Source organism: Seriola dumerili, unplaced genomic scaffold (assembly GCF_002260705.1).
Source record: "Seriola dumerili isolate Sdu_G_001 unplaced genomic scaffold, Sdu_1.0 BDQW01000723.1, whole genome shotgun sequence".
Taxonomy (NCBI): Eukaryota; Metazoa; Chordata; class Actinopteri; order Carangiformes; family Carangidae; genus Seriola; species Seriola dumerili.
In genome coordinates, this window is record NW_019174978.1 from 99318 (window position 1) to 116476 (window position 17159).

The 17159-nt window shown below is 41.5% G+C and overlaps 1 protein-coding gene across 1 annotated transcript; it reads right to left on the bottom strand.

Moving 5' to 3' along the window:
- Positions 1-734: 734 nt before the first annotated feature.
- On the bottom strand, positions 735-9034 carry LOC111236829 (phosphatidylserine synthase 1). The gene is made up of 13 exons (XM_022765693.1): positions 8671-9034; positions 8041-8132; positions 7628-7672; positions 7419-7543; positions 7141-7299; positions 6705-6856; positions 5990-6131; positions 4272-4384; positions 3974-4039; positions 3695-3794; positions 3430-3498; positions 2500-2566; positions 735-2356 (listed from the first exon to the last, which is right to left on the bottom strand). Exons 1-13 carry the CDS (start codon positions 8850-8852, stop codon positions 2262-2264), a joined length of 1407 nt encoding a protein of 468 aa, XP_022621414.1. The 5' UTR covers positions 8853-9034; the 3' UTR covers positions 735-2261.
- Between the last annotated feature and the right edge of the window lie 8125 nt (positions 9035-17159).

The following is a 17159-nucleotide window of genomic DNA, read 5'->3' on the forward strand; positions in this document are numbered from 1 at the left end:
GCCCAGATGGTCACATGACATCTTGCACAGCACAGAGGCTCTCTGCCGCCCTCGTATGGAAATCAAATTAAACACAAGTTGAGGAGATAAAGTGGTTTCAGCCCTTGCAATGTTTTCTTTACTTCTCAGAACACATTCAGCAGACATCATTCCTCGTTTCTGTATATTATGTATTAAACTTGAAAGGCCGGATTCAAAGCCAGAAAATGCAACATGTGACATAGTATTGCAATGTGCCTTAATACTCACTGTGGGGCGATACCTGCTGATAGCTCAATGGGTTTTCTGTCAGTAGACTCTGAATTTCTAGCTGTACCTCTGCTTCTACTGGTCATGTTTTGCACTATATGACATTTACTGCTGTCTTTTTCCGAGAGAACATCAAGCGTACCTTGAAATACATGTTGTTATAGGTCAGCATGAGGGAGCTATTTCAGTCTCTGAGTTTCACGGTGTGCAGACGGAGTGAAATCTGATCCGAGACAGGCAGTGTTTGAGTCAGCCAATCTGGCACTCCTTTTTGCAGCAGGGTGCTCTTCAGGGGTTGAGCAAGGTCATTCATGATTTCCTATTGTCAAGTAAACAAACTGCCTAATACTTATATTTATGTGATAGCAAGTACAAAAAAACTTGTTCAATGAGTAACACATTTATTTTTGAAAGTAGGGTATAAGCGTAGTATTATTTCAAAAAACAAAAAAAGGGCAGATTCTTTCAACAAAAAGCTCAAAGAGTTTAAGGAGATGTAAAACATTTTAATATGTTTCATTATTTCACAGTGAAAAAGAACAGCACAAGTCATTTTCAGTGGAATTGTTTTTGGCAAATGACATCTAAATCCAGAGACAATGTACCATTTATAGTGTCTACTGTAGCACGGCAGCCTGGTCCATTCCACAGAGGTCAACGTCTGGATTGTCGAGGATTATGAGGGATATATCTGTACTGAGATGATACTGACAGAGCAAATGAAAATAAGGGCAGAAGAATCAAACACAAAAAGCTCAAATTTAGTCTTAATACAAACTGAGAAAAGTTAAGAATAAAAAAGAAAAGAAAAAAAGAACATGCAAACAGGCACGAGGGGTGAATTAAAATGTTACAATTACAGCGAAAGACATAAAAAATAACAATACTGGCATCCTGGTGTGTGGTGTAATACAAAGATCTGTTGACTACTCGTGTAACATTTTCCCACTAAAACACTTGATTTGATTTGACACAGCCATGCAAATGCAATATATGCAATAACAAGAAGGTTGACAGTAAAACAATACCACCTGCACACAGACAGGAAGAGCCTGACAACACATGCAGGAATCTGAATAATTGCCCTCTGTTATCAGTACAGTTAAAAACAAAACAAACAAACAACAAAAAAGAGATAGCAGCCACAGATGGACAGGGAGAGTAAAATCACTCAAGGTCACATAGATTCACAAAATACACAAGCATTACAAAATGTACAGTATTTCCAAGAAAACATTCTGAAAAGTGCTTAAACTGTGTGCTTCGCTTTGTTCCAGATCAAACACAAACCTCAGTCGATGATGCTAACAAGCTAAAGATGTCTTGCATTGAAATCCTGTCCACATTCAAGTTATAAACACAAAACAAATGTGAACATCTTTGATGTAAATAGACAATCTATGACAGATACTAATAAAAAGACTTAAGCATTTCTGTCCTATAAACACAGAGGCTCTAATTAATGTGATAAATTCTACATAATGGCTTTTAACATTGAAATGTGTTGAACCCACATACTGGAGTTAAGGCTGGCGTAAACCAGTCAGATGTACATTAACCATCAACGATATACTGTATCATAGGATAAATGTTTGTAAATTATAGTTTATCAGCTACAATGATCATGCAGTCACATCTAAAGTCGGCCGTTTTTATTGCCACCTCTTTCTCTCTCTCACACACACGAAATACCACCATTCCTCTCTCTCTCATCACACATGCACACAAACCTGTGATCCGTGGTTTAGGAGCTTTTATGACTACATCACACTGTTTAGTGTGCATCTCTGTAGTCCAAGCCTCTGCACACTCCTAATAACACCACATGGACCTGTTCATCCACTTAGTCTTGCCTGTCTCCATTCCCTCTACTATAGGTGGGGGCTTTCTAGACTTCAATTACACCTGGAAGTAGTCGTTTCTTAACCCCCTATTCAACCTGTGACCACACCTCCACATCTGGCTCCTTGGGGTAAGTTCAGGAGTCGCCCACTGCCCTCTGGCTTTAACTCCTACTGGCCGTCCAGGCCGTTGATGGATTTGATCTTTCCTGAGCCCTTTCCTCTCCGTCTTGTTGTAGGGCTGTCTCCATCCACCTCCGTCTCTCCTGAAATATGATGACATTTACAGTGTAAGTAAATATGCACATTTACAGTATAAGGAAAGCACCAGTCCAAATACTAGAGGTAAGCCCTTTAAAGGATTGGATGACTTTTATGAGGCTTTTTATGTGGTTGAAAGACACTGTACCTTTAAATCCTTCGAACACATAGTCAGCAGATTCTGTGTAATTACTGTCCTCACATTCTGAGAGGCTCTGTGAGAAGAGAGGAGGTTCAGACACATGACACACGTACCATTAACTGTACATAAACAAGGTAACTGACCCCAGTCAACGAGAAGAATCTTTAAAAGGACTAGGCCTCCAAGTTATTATTCACTGACCTATCTGTCAAAGATGTACGTAGCTTTTTGTCATTCAGACACACAGTAGCTCTCATTGTGTAACTGTTTGTCTGGGCTTTATTCAGACATGCAATCCTCATCAATCTCATTATTTATTAGATAGAGAATTCCTGCTGTCTACTTTCTACTGGCTGACAGTCAAATTCATTTCAGTATGCCCACATGCTGAATGTAAAGTGTTGTAAAGTCACAATTTCATCCATGGAATTGGTGGTGATGAAGACTGAAAATATAGGGAGCAGCTGCTGCTTTGACTGTTACTGTGGTTGTACAAGATTTTTTTTTTTGATTTTTTCATTTCTGTGTTTTTTTATTTGGTCTTTGTTTGCCCTTCACCAAAAGGTTAAAAATCAAGGGGTCATATCTCCCCTAGCACTCTTTCTTTGGATGTGATAAGAAAATATTACTGGGTTCAGAATAGAAAGATTGCTATCATGACTTTTAACGTGCCTTTACATTTGCATTAATAGGTGCATATCCAAAAGAGGCTCTTGTTTTATCGCTTGTGCAGGTGTGTAAACCAGCATTGCCTTAGGGTTTTAAGCAAACACAAATACTAACCAGTTCCTTCAACAAACACTTCCCAGGACATAATATATCCCCGACAAGGTTAAAGTACTTTTGAACAAAAACCAACATGAATTACCCTTTGTAATAAACTATGTGACAGACTTAACAAGGCTTAAGACACTAAAACTGAAGCAATAAACATACCTTTTCTCTTGGACCATAATTTTCAGCATACGACACCATTCCATACAGGCACAGGAATGTAATGAAAGCCTAAAGACAGATAAAACATAACAGAGACTAATCAATGATTCATGGAAAATCCATAAACAATGTGTGAAATGTGAAAAATTATGATGTTAGTGGCAAAGTTAGAGTACAATATTTCATACATTTTAAAGCCTGACGAGCGTACTATTAACTGCAGTAAATCACTCTGACAGAGAAATGCATGTAATTCTGATCTTACCAAACACAGAAGCCAGAGGATCACATAGAGGATCTGTGTTTTTGAAAACAAGTCCTGTCCAAATTTAATACACGCTAAGGCCTCCAGGAAGGCAATTGCCCTGTGAGTGACGGAAGAAAAAACAAACACACACAAGTGAAACCTCTGACCCACCTGCAGCACACTGCAATTCACACATAAATATGCTGTGTTATACAACTGATTTTGGGGGCCTTACTTAAAAAAGCTTTAGTCAGGGCTACAATTTTTATATAAAATTTTGTGTAATGTTTCACTTACCCAAACACCCAACACTGTGTTCCAACTCTCTTGCACTGTGTGTCTGTAAGGTACGCATAATACTGCCTGAAGTGAAAAAAAAAAACAAAGTGCAAACATTAACAAATTTCACCTGCAGTTTCTGTTTTTATGGGCTGGCATTTTTTCTCATACTGTCAAACAAGGATAAACAACATAAGCACGTAACAATGTGCAAGATCTGAATTTTTTTTTTTAAACATGATTTAAATGTGACGTGTAAAAATGTCATTGTGAGTTTCTAGGGATCAGTTCCCTGCTAATAAAACTGTGTCTGTACCTCACTGTTGGAGCTGTGATGATACCGATGAACAGAATCCGACACCAGCTAAGAGCGTGGCTTGCGGGAAAAACGAAAATGTGCTTGAGGAAGAACGTGTTCAACTCTGTTAGCTGTGAACAAAAAAAGACGACAGACAGAAGATAATATATATAAAACCTATGTAACACAAGCATATTCAAACATGTTAAAAGTTTTCACTTTTAGCCTTTTCTACACATCGTCCAAATAAATAAAAGTAATCCTAAATATTTTTTATCCAAATCCTTTGCAAATATTAATAATAAATTTGACTTTAAAGAGCAGTATCTTCCTCACGGATAGTTTGGCTTGTTTTGGGGGCTTTTTGTCTTCCATCATGTATTCAGTAAGTAAAACAAATGCTAAGTTGGATTTAGGTCAGATGACTCACTTGGCCAATAAAGAACATGCCACTGTCTGGCCGTCATAATGAGTGCAGAGTGGCTCAGAGTGTTCCTGTATTTGTTTTTTGGGGAACATCAATGTCTTTGATGGCAGACATGTAGATGTCATAAAGAGGAAGGCGCAGGTGTAGAAAGTGACATTTAATAACGGCTCTGTTCCGTTAATATGTACCAGGAAGCCATGTCAGTGAGACTGTGTGGATGAAAGCACTGCCCTGGACCTGGCCCACCTTAAAGGAAAGCAGCCATTATTGTTGTTATTAGTTAAACCTGTGTTCAAGTCAAAATGGCTGCTGCGAGTAAGCATAAGAATGAGACTTTATTAATGGCAGATGCCCTGAAAAGGTCCATCAGTTCAGCCTGTAGTTGAAACATATAGACAGTGCTGACTAATGAAATCTGAACCTTTCTGTATAACTCCTAGTCATTTCCAGTAAAATAATGTCAGAATATTTTTAGTGTTAGGATATTTAAAATGAATGAAATGCTAGAGAAACTTTTCACTGGCCATATACAGTATATAAATTATATATTAAATAACATAAATGTAACTCTTGCTGAAACCACTTTGGGTTGAGGTTAGGACACTGACAAACAAAGATTCTCTCACAATGCCAGTTTCACTTGATTTAACACACTGGCAACAACAGTGGCAGTTCATTTTGAGGGACACACTGTCCAAGTCCCTCTCATGTGCACTGGAAGATAATGAGAGGGAGACTTGCTGCTGTGTTATTCACACACTTGGCTCGAAGCCTGCGTGGCAGAACTCAGCAAAGATCAGCTAAACTGTCACCACACCGAGCAGAGCTCAGCGGCCTCCCGTCTCTTCAGCTAATACTCAAAGACTGGTAATTACTATTTAAAGCCTCAAGAGAGTTGGAAACTGCCTGAGTAAGAGAGAGGGGGTGACAATGTTGTTTCATCACCACACAAAAATGAGAGAAACACCACTTTTCATCGCTATGGCTGCCAGGGTCTAGAGATTTTGGCAACTTACTCTCCAGTGAAGAGCAATGGAGCTCACTCAAGTTCTCCAGCCATGGTTTTCTCATTACCATAAATTGCTCCCAAGTAATCCAGCCTCTTTCACTCTTATGGGATTAGCTGTTAATGCGTAGACAGTAAGACACTCAAGCATTATATAGATCCATGTAGGACAGGTTTTAGATTTCAACAACGAAGGAGCCAAGATTAGCCAGGACTTAGCACGCAGAGCACATTGGATGATCTCCAACTAGTCAGCACTTAGTCCCCGATGAGATGGCGAGAGAGGATTTCTCCCTGACCCACCTGCCAGATGATCATGAACAGATAGACGCCCATCACTCGCTGCAGGGAGGACTTTGGGTCAAGCCAGCGAACATAGGTCCAGCTTGCAGGGGTGAACTGTAACACGGCTCGTTTGATCTTCCCTGTGGTGGTGTGGATGTCCCTGGATGGGAAGCACAGGAGAAGGGTTACAAAGGCTTGCAGATAATTTTACAGTAAGTATTATGTTAGTGCGGTAGACAAAGCCAGATGAAAGTAATGCCATGACATTAAACATTCAGTCCACTCCTCCCTGATGAACATGTGGGATCATATTTCAAAACAACAATTTATACATCTTCAAGGTGCATCTGAAACAACTTGCTAGAGTGGAACAGAATTTATTATGATGGTACAAAATAGTAAAAGCAAATTAAATATATTAGTTGGCGTATACTCAGCTGAAGGTCAGCTTGCATAATAAACTATAAAGGCCAAAACACAAAGAACTATTAGTTTTGCAGACAATATACTAGGTGCATTGTTACTGGATCAGGGCTGATCATATGAAATAGATGCACGAGGCTTATAATATAAACCCCCACTTCCCTTTTCACAACTTTTAAATGAAAGAAAAGGCAACTGAAAATAGATGAGTATGTTTGAGTTGCTAGTCTTCACACAGATCTAGGATCGACGCAAAACTAGATAAAATCTTTACACAATTGTAGCTAATTTCCAGACTGCAATGTCATACTTAATACTAGCCCAGTGGTAGGTCCTCATCTCCAAAAAGCGACACACAGTCATGCCAAGCCAGATGCCCCCTCCATTACACAGCAGAATGTCCAGAATCACCTGGTCCCACCAGCACTCAGCAAAGTTAGGGAGCAGATGCATGAAGAACAGCTATGTGAACAGGAGAGGAGAAGGTAATGAGTCTACATCATATCTGAAAAACTGTAGTCTTCAGCCTTCAAACATATATTTATTACGTTATATAAAGTTATTGAGAAAGGACAAAACGAATCATCAAATTTCACTAGATAAACCACTTACATCAGCAGCTTAGTTGACCTTAAAATGTCTCCATTATAAAGAGAAAGACGGAGGGAGAGGCAGACAGAGAGAAAGTGATACCACAGGACGCTAAGCGTGTGATGACAAGATTCGGCTGGTGTGTGCGTCTGTACCTCAGTAAGCTCCCAGGTAATACTGATGGTCCAACACAGGCCATAGCTTCGAATGAGCAGGGCCTTCATACCCCAGCCCCAGAAATGACTGAATGCAAAAATGTCAAAATGGCTCATGATTCGCTCCCACGTGATGACATGGCAGTTCACCGCATATTCCTGCAGAAAGCGGCACATAAAGCTTCATTAAAGAGATTGATAATCCCTTGGTAGGGAACACAACTGGTGCATGTAAAGCAATCTGAAAATGACTTTCTGTGTAAGCCTAAACCACTCACCATTATGTCTGCTTCTCTTTTGGCATAACGCAGGTTTGGGTCCAACCAATACATTAGCTGCTTCACCTGCTGCCAGTTGAGGAAGATGATGAAAACCAGGAACAGGAAGTAGAGGACACTCAGACCTTGAAAGCAGAAGGACATGACATTTAGAAGGAAAATTTAAGGGTCTGAACAACAGCACTCAGGGACTTATAGCAAATACTCACCAAAAACTATTCGCCATATTGCTGGATGTGGTCTGGTGAATGGGCCTACAACAAGGAAGATTATATCAAAAAGATATAACCCAAAATAAATTACAAGATAAACACAGATACACAATATGCTAATCATCAAACAAAACTAACAAATCAGCTTTTTAGTATTATGTCACATACACGTATCTACTACCATCCCTGTACAAACTGTACAAACAATAGTGACAAGAATGATACTAATGACACCATGATAGATAAGGTTGTTGACAAATTTAGCTCATACAAGCTTGGCTAATGAGGTCATTATTAGCGGAGGGTCTCATGTAAAGCAGTCATTATTATTTATTGTGCTAAAACATGACTGTAAAGCACCTTTAGATAAACTGTATCTAAGGGCTATCCACACACTTTTTTTTGCTTACCATTAGGAAATGCCAAAACACTGATGATGAGGAAGAATGAGATGACCAGGATGAGCCCCACCCAGAGATTACTGTCGGGGTTTCCATCATCTCTGCAGAAAGGGTAAACAGAAATCAGAAATATCCACCGACGCTGTGGAATATGTTAAACTGACCATTTTATAACATTATCTCCCCTCCACAGCTTTACTGATGTGAATGTGCCTCACATGTCTCCAAGCTTCAAACTGCAACTGGCAAAGACAGCAGTGTTTACATTACATTAGATTAGATTTATATGACAAATTGTGGTTGGTAAAACCGTCATCAATCATTTTAAATGTGACATTACGACCCGTTTCCTTACAAGTTACATGGTTGTAGCTAATGTCAGCACAGGAAACCATGTCCATCACTGGACTAACATTATATAACACAACGCTTCTCTTTAACAGCTTCGGTTATCGATTAATTGTAGCAAATTGGAGGTAGTTAAGAGTGAATTAGTCATTCCAGTATCTACATGCGGGTGTAAAGTTACTTTCAGTGAGAAAATCCAGGAAAGACTCAAGAGCATCACTGCTCCTGCTAGCTTACCGAGCTAACCCCCCCCCCGCCCCCCGAGCTAGCATTAGCTGTGAACGACTTTACCTTGTGAAGGCGAAATACATCAGACTGAGCACCGTGCATGTCAGTAGTGTTATCGTATGCGGCCGGTAGAAAAACTCTATCGTGATATCTTCAACCTGCTGCTCGTTTATCATTCGGAAATGCATCCTGTAATTCACATCATCCTTGCTCAAGGTGTGGGATCCGCTATACACGGACGCCATAGCAGGAGGACGCAGCCAGGAGAGCACCAGCAGCAGGCAGCAGCAGCAGCAGTAGCAGCTACCACCACCACCACAAACTGCCACAACAGACAGGAAACAGTCGAAGTAAATGTATAAATTACATATCCAGCTAAGTGGAGTAGTGACAGGTACGCAGGGCGAGCAGCAGAGGGTTAAACGAAGGGGAAAGACCGTTGTAGAGAAATTGTTCACTTCTGATTTTGATTGGTGTACATGTTAGTTGGGAGTGTCCCAAAGCGGAAGGTCCGCATGCTCCTTCATCATGTGCTGCTATGATTGTTTATAGCGTGACCTCCGTGCTAAGACTTTTAACCGTGACATATGAGCAGACGCTGATTTCTACATGTACCCAGTACATGTACATGTACCCATCTTCAACTCAGACCGGACAACCACACGCTTAAAACATGTTAGCCCCTGCGTTTTGTGAACTTGAACTCAGTTTTTTTTTATTTTTATTTTTTTTATGTCAAATGGATCTATTTCCTACATTACATCTCTCACCGAAATGTAAATTAACTTGACTTGGTGTGTGTTTATCTCCCTCCTGTGGCCGCTCATGGCTTCACATGACACTGAAACCAAAAACACACCCTCAGGGCCCCCTGTCATTTTTTCACCAAGAGCAGCATGAAAAGTCAGACCCTCATGCACACCAATTTTCTAAAGATTTACTGTTGATGTTATTTCTGGTAGTTTAAGTGCAGAGAAATCCACATGAAAGGTTCTTTATCGTTTCCCCATATGAATTTCAGTAATCTTAAGATATTTCTTTTTCTTTTTTTTTTGGTAGTAGAACATGATGCAAAAAGTGTCATATTCTTTTTTAAATGTCTCTGATGCACGTTATGTGCTCCCATGATTTTTTACATCATAACTTAGGCTATTATCTATTATAGATTACATAAAATATTTCATTTATAGTTATTAGGAAGTGTACCACAATAAAATATATTTTTCTTACTAATATCAAAACATAAATTCCCTGCTTAGTTGTCATTTACACATGTTTCTGCTCTTAAAAGAAGGTCTGTTAATTTTTTTTTTTTTATTGTTGTGCAATTGTGCTACAATAGAGGAGTATTGTCTCAGCTCAATAAGAAGATAAATTAACCGTAAATAAAGTAAATAATTAGCTTTATATATGTTCAAGTGTTTAAAAATCAACAGATTAACAGGTATTAAAAATAAAAGTTAAAAGTCATGGATAAAAATTTTAAAAAGTTTTTTAATTACCTTTTAAGATATCACATACTCTCTGCCAGCTTGAGTGCGCAGAGTTCTGGTAGCAAAAACCTCACCTTTATTTTTGAAAATGAGATAAGAACAGTCCAGAATAACCCACTGATCTGAAGCTGTAGCGTCACACAAAATCAAAGTTTTTATTAGGAGCCAAGCTTATAATACATCAGAACATAAAATCAAGTTTTACAATGTTCCCACATTGCAGTGGTCAATGTGAGATTGAATAATCCACAGAAAATCCAGTGTGTCACTGAAATTTTAAAATCTTTGCAGTTTTTAACGAAATAAAACAATCACGACTACTAATTCCTAAATGTTTGATATCTGTTAAACAGCCATGCAATCAAACCAGCTGATCAATGGACTACCACAACAATCAATCGAAAGTGAGTAATGAAATACAAAGCCAATGAGAAAATGTAACTTGTTGAAAAAAGGTTTTAACAGTTTCACAATAAAGCTTACTGCAGAAATCAGCACATCTTTTTTTTGTTTGTTTGCATGAATACAACTACTTTTATAAAATTAAAAGGCAATATCAACAGCGAATTGTACAAAAACAAAAGCTAACACATTATATTCAAATGCAATCACTCTTTGCATATTTTCCAACTAGCTCTGAAACAGAAACTATAATAACCTTCGCATTCTTTGTATAGCGTATATTAGGATATATATGGCTCTGAACTATGGCATATTTATATGACATATGAGGCTGCTATGCACTTTCTATACAATCAGGATGTTCAAAGTTCTAAATATGGTAATTTGGTTTGGTCATTGGCTTGTTGAGCTCCATCAAGCCTTTAAATTCAGTCCGCCTGTTTCAGCAGTATGATGGGCTGCAGAAAAAAACAAAAACTATTATTATTTACACAATATTTTATTTATATAACAGAATATGTAGCTGCAAAGAAAATAACATACCAAAGTGTTGAACTCTTCTCTGCAAATGGCTTTACTTAGCCAGTAGATTATGAATAGGGCTAATAAATTTTCAACAACCAGCAGACTCATTATCAGTCCACAGATTCCTTTTGTCATCTATGAAAAAATTGAAAGATTATTCAAAGTGAACACACATTTGTTTTGTATTTCAGAGAGCAATTGGTGACTCAATTGACAGTAATGGTGTTTTCCTTTACCGTGGGAAAACGTGAGCCCATATTAGGTATAGCAAGGAAGTGGAATACGCTGAAAGAAAATGCCACAATAGACCAGAGGAAGCTGATAATGTTCAGAGAGAATGACAGCTTTGCCTAGAAAAAGACATGAAATTGCATTTATGTTTATCTCCACACAGACGTCCATTTTGGCAGCAATGTGGGGGTTAGTGCATTGCTCAAGTAAGTCAGTGATCAAACCAACAGTTGTAACTCTTGAGCTATAAAACCACAATAATGATGCTCAGAGTTATTGAAAAGAGATTCTGTAATTTAAATTTGTTTATTTTTGCAAACCAGTCTTATTATAATGATTATAATTATTATTATTACTACATTAACTGTGAATCCATCTTTTGAAGAACACTAAAAACTATTCTGATATTTCACGTACTTCATATTTGGGCGATTACGATCACAGCATTTTAAAATCTTGAGCTGAATAAAATTAATTCTATAAGTTCTGTTTAAAAACAGAATTTTCAAAGAGAATAAAAACTGTTTTCAAAATCCTATCCTAAACATTGAAAAAAATATACTACTTTATATCGTAGACTTTACAACAGTCATTTTTAAGTCAAGTCATAGTTAAAGAATTTTTTTATTTCTTTGCTATCAAAATTTTAAGTTTAACCCACATGATGGAGTTTTCACTTGCAAAGAAAATCTTTATTTTAAAGTAGATTACTTACCACATGCATGTTTGGAGTTTGTCCTGCAGCGTAGGACACCATACCAGAGACCACAAACTATAAGGTAATGATAAAACATTAGCTTTTTTTTTTTTTTTACACAGAAATATAATAATTAACACTAATACTGTTTAGCATTAAAAGAAGGTGAGATAGGAAGTGTCACAGCAGTTAAAGGACGCATAAGCACAGTATTCCTCATCACACACTAACAGTAGAAATATAACATAAAGTGGTTGATTTGTAATTTTAATTTTATTACTCATTCAAATTCTTTGAAGAATCATCCAGAATAGAATTTTCTGGCTATTTTTTGAAACTGTATTTACCAGAACACTGGGTAGAGTGTAGTTCATGGCAAATTCGTGTCCAAAAATCAGACCAAGAGTGCAAAGAAACACACCAGCGATGGCTTGGACTGCCTTATAAAAAAGAGAAATAAATAAACAAACAGAAAATACTGTATAACAATGCAGCAACTGTGTAAATGTATGCCAGAAAAAAAAAATTATTTGCATGTTGCCACACATTTCTACCTGTATAGGAAACAATTCAACTTACTCCAAGAGGTTTAGGTTTTCCCTTAACAACAAAGACCTTGAAGGAATCTCTGAACACACAGTGGAACCTTTCTGGCATCAGTTGGCCCGCTCCAGCATCCCTGAGATTCCCAACAGGTATAGTGATGATCATCGATTCATTACACACAAATGTCTTCTTCATTCTCCTGTGAACAAGATCAGTGCAAAAGACGGTGAAGCAGTTTATATCATATCATTATATCTGGTGAGCTGTTGCTGAGGTGTTCAGGAACGTACCTTTTATTTTTCTTCTAACTTGAATTGGACGCAAAATTCTCTGCTTTGTCAAACAAGTTTGAAAAGGAAATGACTAGGCACATCAGATCAGATATATTCTTGTTCTCACCCTCGCTCTCTCTCAGCCCCCCCCCCCCCCCCCCCCCCCCCCCCCCCCCCCCCCACCCCACGCCACCCCCCCCCCCCCCCCCCCCCCCCCCCCCCCCCCCCCCCCCCCCCACCCCCCCCCCCCTCCCCCCCCCCCCCCCCCCCCCCCCGCCCCCCCCCCACCCCCCCCCCCCCCCCCCCCCCCCCCCCCCCCCCCCCCACCCCCCCCCCCCCCCCCCCCCCCCCCCCCCCCCCCCCCCCCGCCCCCCCCCCCCTCCCCCCCCCCCCCCCCCCCGCCCCCCCCCCCCCACCCCCCCCCCCCCCCCCCCCCCCCCCCCCCCCCCCCCCCCCCTTTTCTCGCCCCCCCCCCCCCCCCCCCCCCCCTCCCCACCCCCCCCCCCCCCCCCCCCCCCCCCCCCCCCCCCCCCCCCCCCGCCCCCCCCCCCCCCCCCCCCCCCCCCCCCGCCGCGCGCGCTCCCCCCCCCCCCACCCCTCCCCCCCGCCGCCCACCCCCCCCCCCCCCCCCCCCCCCCGCCCCCAACCCCCACCCCCCACCCCCCCCCGCCCCCCCCCCCCCCCCCCCCCCCCCCCCCCCCCCCCCCCCCCCCCCCCCCCTCCCCCCCCCCCCCCCCCCCCCCCCCCCCCCCCCCCCCCCCCCCCCCCCCCCCCCCCCCCCTCCCCCCCCCCCCCCCCCCCCCCCCCCCCCCCCCCCCCCCCCCGCCCCTCCCCCCCCCCCCCCCCCCCCCCCCCCACGCCCGGCCCCCCCCGCCCCCCCCCCCCCCCCCCCCCCCGCCACCCCCCCCCCCCCCCGCCCCGCCCCGCGGCCCCGCCCCCCCCCCCCCCCCCCCCCCCCCCCCCCCCCCCCCGCCACCCCCCCCCCCCCCCCCCCCACCCCCCGCCCCCCCCCCCCCCCCCCCCCCCCCCCCCCCCCCCCCCCCCCCCCCCCCCCCCCCCCCCCCCCCCCCCCCCCCCCCCCCCCCCCCCCCCCCTCCCCCCCCCCCCCCCCCCCCCCCCCCCCGCGCCACCCCCCCCCCCCCCCTCCCACCCCCGAGCCCCGCCCCCCCCCCCCCCCCCCCCCCCCTCCCCCCCCACCCCGCACCCCCCGCCCACTCCCACCGGATCCCCCTCCCCCCCCACCACCCCCACCACCCCCCCCCAGCCCCCCCCCCCCCCCCCCCCCCCCCCTCCCGCTTTATCTCTCTTCTCTCTCACACATATGCACACACAAATACGCTACAAAAAAACCCACAAAATGCTTGTGCACAGTCTGATTTGATCTGGTAAACATTCAAAACTGTAAAGACCTAATATTTAAACTCATTTCTGTTCATGAATTTAAAAGAAAATAGTTTTTGTTGAATCAGGAACATCATAACATACAATTTATAGTAATGCGGCACTGAGGAGAAAACATAGTAATACTGAAGAGACTAGACAGATTGAGGAAGTCAAGGTGTGATATGACATCATATTTCAAAGTATTTGCAGGGAAGTGAAAATGTCTAAAGAACGACGCATTCGGAGACAGATACAGAGGGTGAAATAAATACTGCTCAAGCCAAACGTGGTAAGAATCCCGATCTAAGATCTTTTCTGAATCGCACTAAGAGAAGTTTTGTTGTACATATTTTCAGTAGGCCACTGAATATGAATTTGCAAGCATCTTAAAGTCTCTCTGTATATACAAGTTTTGTGCATGTTTGTTAAATATTAAATCTAAGAAACACTAAAATATGTAGATAAAACAGCTGGGACCTGCTGCTAATGTTTTTGTATCATGTAGCCAAAAGACGTTGAGCTATGACAACAGGTTAAATTTGTGATACATTATTATATTATGTTAAATAGAATTAATTCTTATCCAGTTTGTTTGATGAAAGAAAATCCGCTCTGTTTATTTAATAACCATGAGAAACCAATGATGCACAATTCCAGACCCTAAGATTATGATTGTTCCTAGACCTACAAATATTTAAATATCTATTCTCTGTCTTTCATCTGCAGTTAACCATAAAGAAATACTACCTTCCTTAATAATTGTATTGAGAATACTCCTTTGATTGTTTCTTTACTTAGTTTTTCCAAAGCAAATTTGTATGAGACTAGTATTTATATCCTGTCTGCCTCATTTACACACAGGTCTGAGAAAAACATTACATCTTAGTTTCAACAGGTTATTACAGCACTGTCCTATGTGTATGTATTATGTTACATCATACGCAGGTTGCACTATTTCTAAACACTTTCTAGTGTACTTTTTTTTAGGCTACGCATGGTTTTACCATGCTGGGGCTTAAGGAGTATTAAAGGATTCACACTACAATTTAAAGAACACATTAGGATTTTATATTATTATTATATTATTACACATTTTAAGGAAAACACTATCCCTCCAGATCAGAGAAGAACCATGGCCTGTGCTGACGCTGACATGGATATCCATGGAGATGACAAGCCGAGCAGAGCCGACAGAGGAGAGCTGCCCGTGCTGCAACATTACCAAGCGACAGAGATCATCCCAGAGGAAAAAGGGCCGCTGCATGACCTGATGCAGAAGCAGCCTGCTGTGTTGGGGGTAAAAGTTTTAAAACTCATCAAGTGCAAAAACATGAAAACTTGTAAACGTAACCTCATGTAACGGCCGTCAATTGCCGTCATGAATGAAAGTATTGATTCCATTATATCAGATTTATATTTCATAATAATAAAATATGATTGTAACCAGGGCAGCCTTACATTCAGTGTGCATGAGTGTAAGTGTTTTGTACAAAATTTAATGTAGTGTACAAAATTATGTTGATTGATTGATTGATTTTCTTCTCATACATTGCCTTGTGTATGTTTTACCTTTCAAACATTGAAGTACAGACATTGCAGATTACAGTCTTTTCCTCATTCTTCCATGTGACTATGTGGTTTAATTAAAAAAATAATTTCAAAATAATTCATGCTAGATATCACAAACAGATTAGAGGTGCTGCAAAGACACATGTGCCCAAAATAACCTTGTGAAAATCTGATGGGCAGGAGCAACAGGAAACGTTTAATTGCGCTCGAAATGCTGAAGTTTCCCACAATCATTTTTCGATTTATACTATAAACATTATCTGTTTCACAAGAAGGTCCTAGCAGAATGTCTACATAAGATTAGTGTCAAATAGTTACATAACAACACAGATAATTGAATTACGACAAACAGGAATTTATGAAACTTGCTAATTTCCAGATCAAGTTTATCTTGTAAATTTTATTCCAAACCCAGTGTGTTTATTACTGTAACACTTTTAGAATAAGGACACATACACTGGCATGAACCTGTGCACTGAATCATGCATGCAAGTTAAAATTGAAGTTAAATACACTGACAAGGTACTCAGCTCGCGCATTTCTAAATCAAAATGAAATACACAAATTAATACAAGAGGAACTAAGATCCCGTCCTCTTCGTAGTCCTCAGGTCTGTCAGTATATGTGTCCTTCCCCTAGTAGAATACCAAGAAAAAGCCCTGAACCAAACATTTACTGTTGCACGACCGCTCTGCACATCATGTGAAAGTCTCTCGATAATTCTCACTGAAATGAAGCTGAGATGATAAATTAAATCTCATATTATTCACTGCAAATATGAACAGAATTTAGTTTATATATTTGTTTGCATCTGTTCCTCTTTCAGTCTCTGCAGATGTTGAGCGGTTTCCTCAGTGTCGGAGTGGGAATTCTATTTGCTTTAACCCAGGGGATCAATGAGTCCCTTTTCACTCTGTTCAGAGTTTCCCACCTGACTGGAGCACTCGTAAGTCTCTGCTCAAACAAGAACTAAATAATAATAATAAAAAATAAAAACAAAAAAACATGCATTGAGCAAAGCAGATAAAAACAATAAGGCTTTGATTGAATCTTCAAGTCAAATAACTTGCTGATGTTTCAAGTCAACTCTCCTCTCTTGCAGTTCTTCATTGCTGGAATTGTTTCCACCCTGCTGCTCAAATATCCAGCATTAGTGCCTGTAGGTACAACTCAACAGAAGCCTGAAAAACAATACATTACAGCCGATGAAGGTGATTACTAGCTGTTAGATAATTGTATGACTTTTGTTCCAGCTGTCCTATGGGGTTAACTGCGGCTGTATTGCTGTGTCTGTGGCTGCAGCCTGTCTGATAAGCGTTGACCTGGCTAACTGGAATCCAGAAAAAGAAGCACATTTGAGGGTAAGAGCATGCCAATATTATGACAAAATAAAACACTATTACCTCAGAGCTGGGCTTGTTTCATAATAGATAT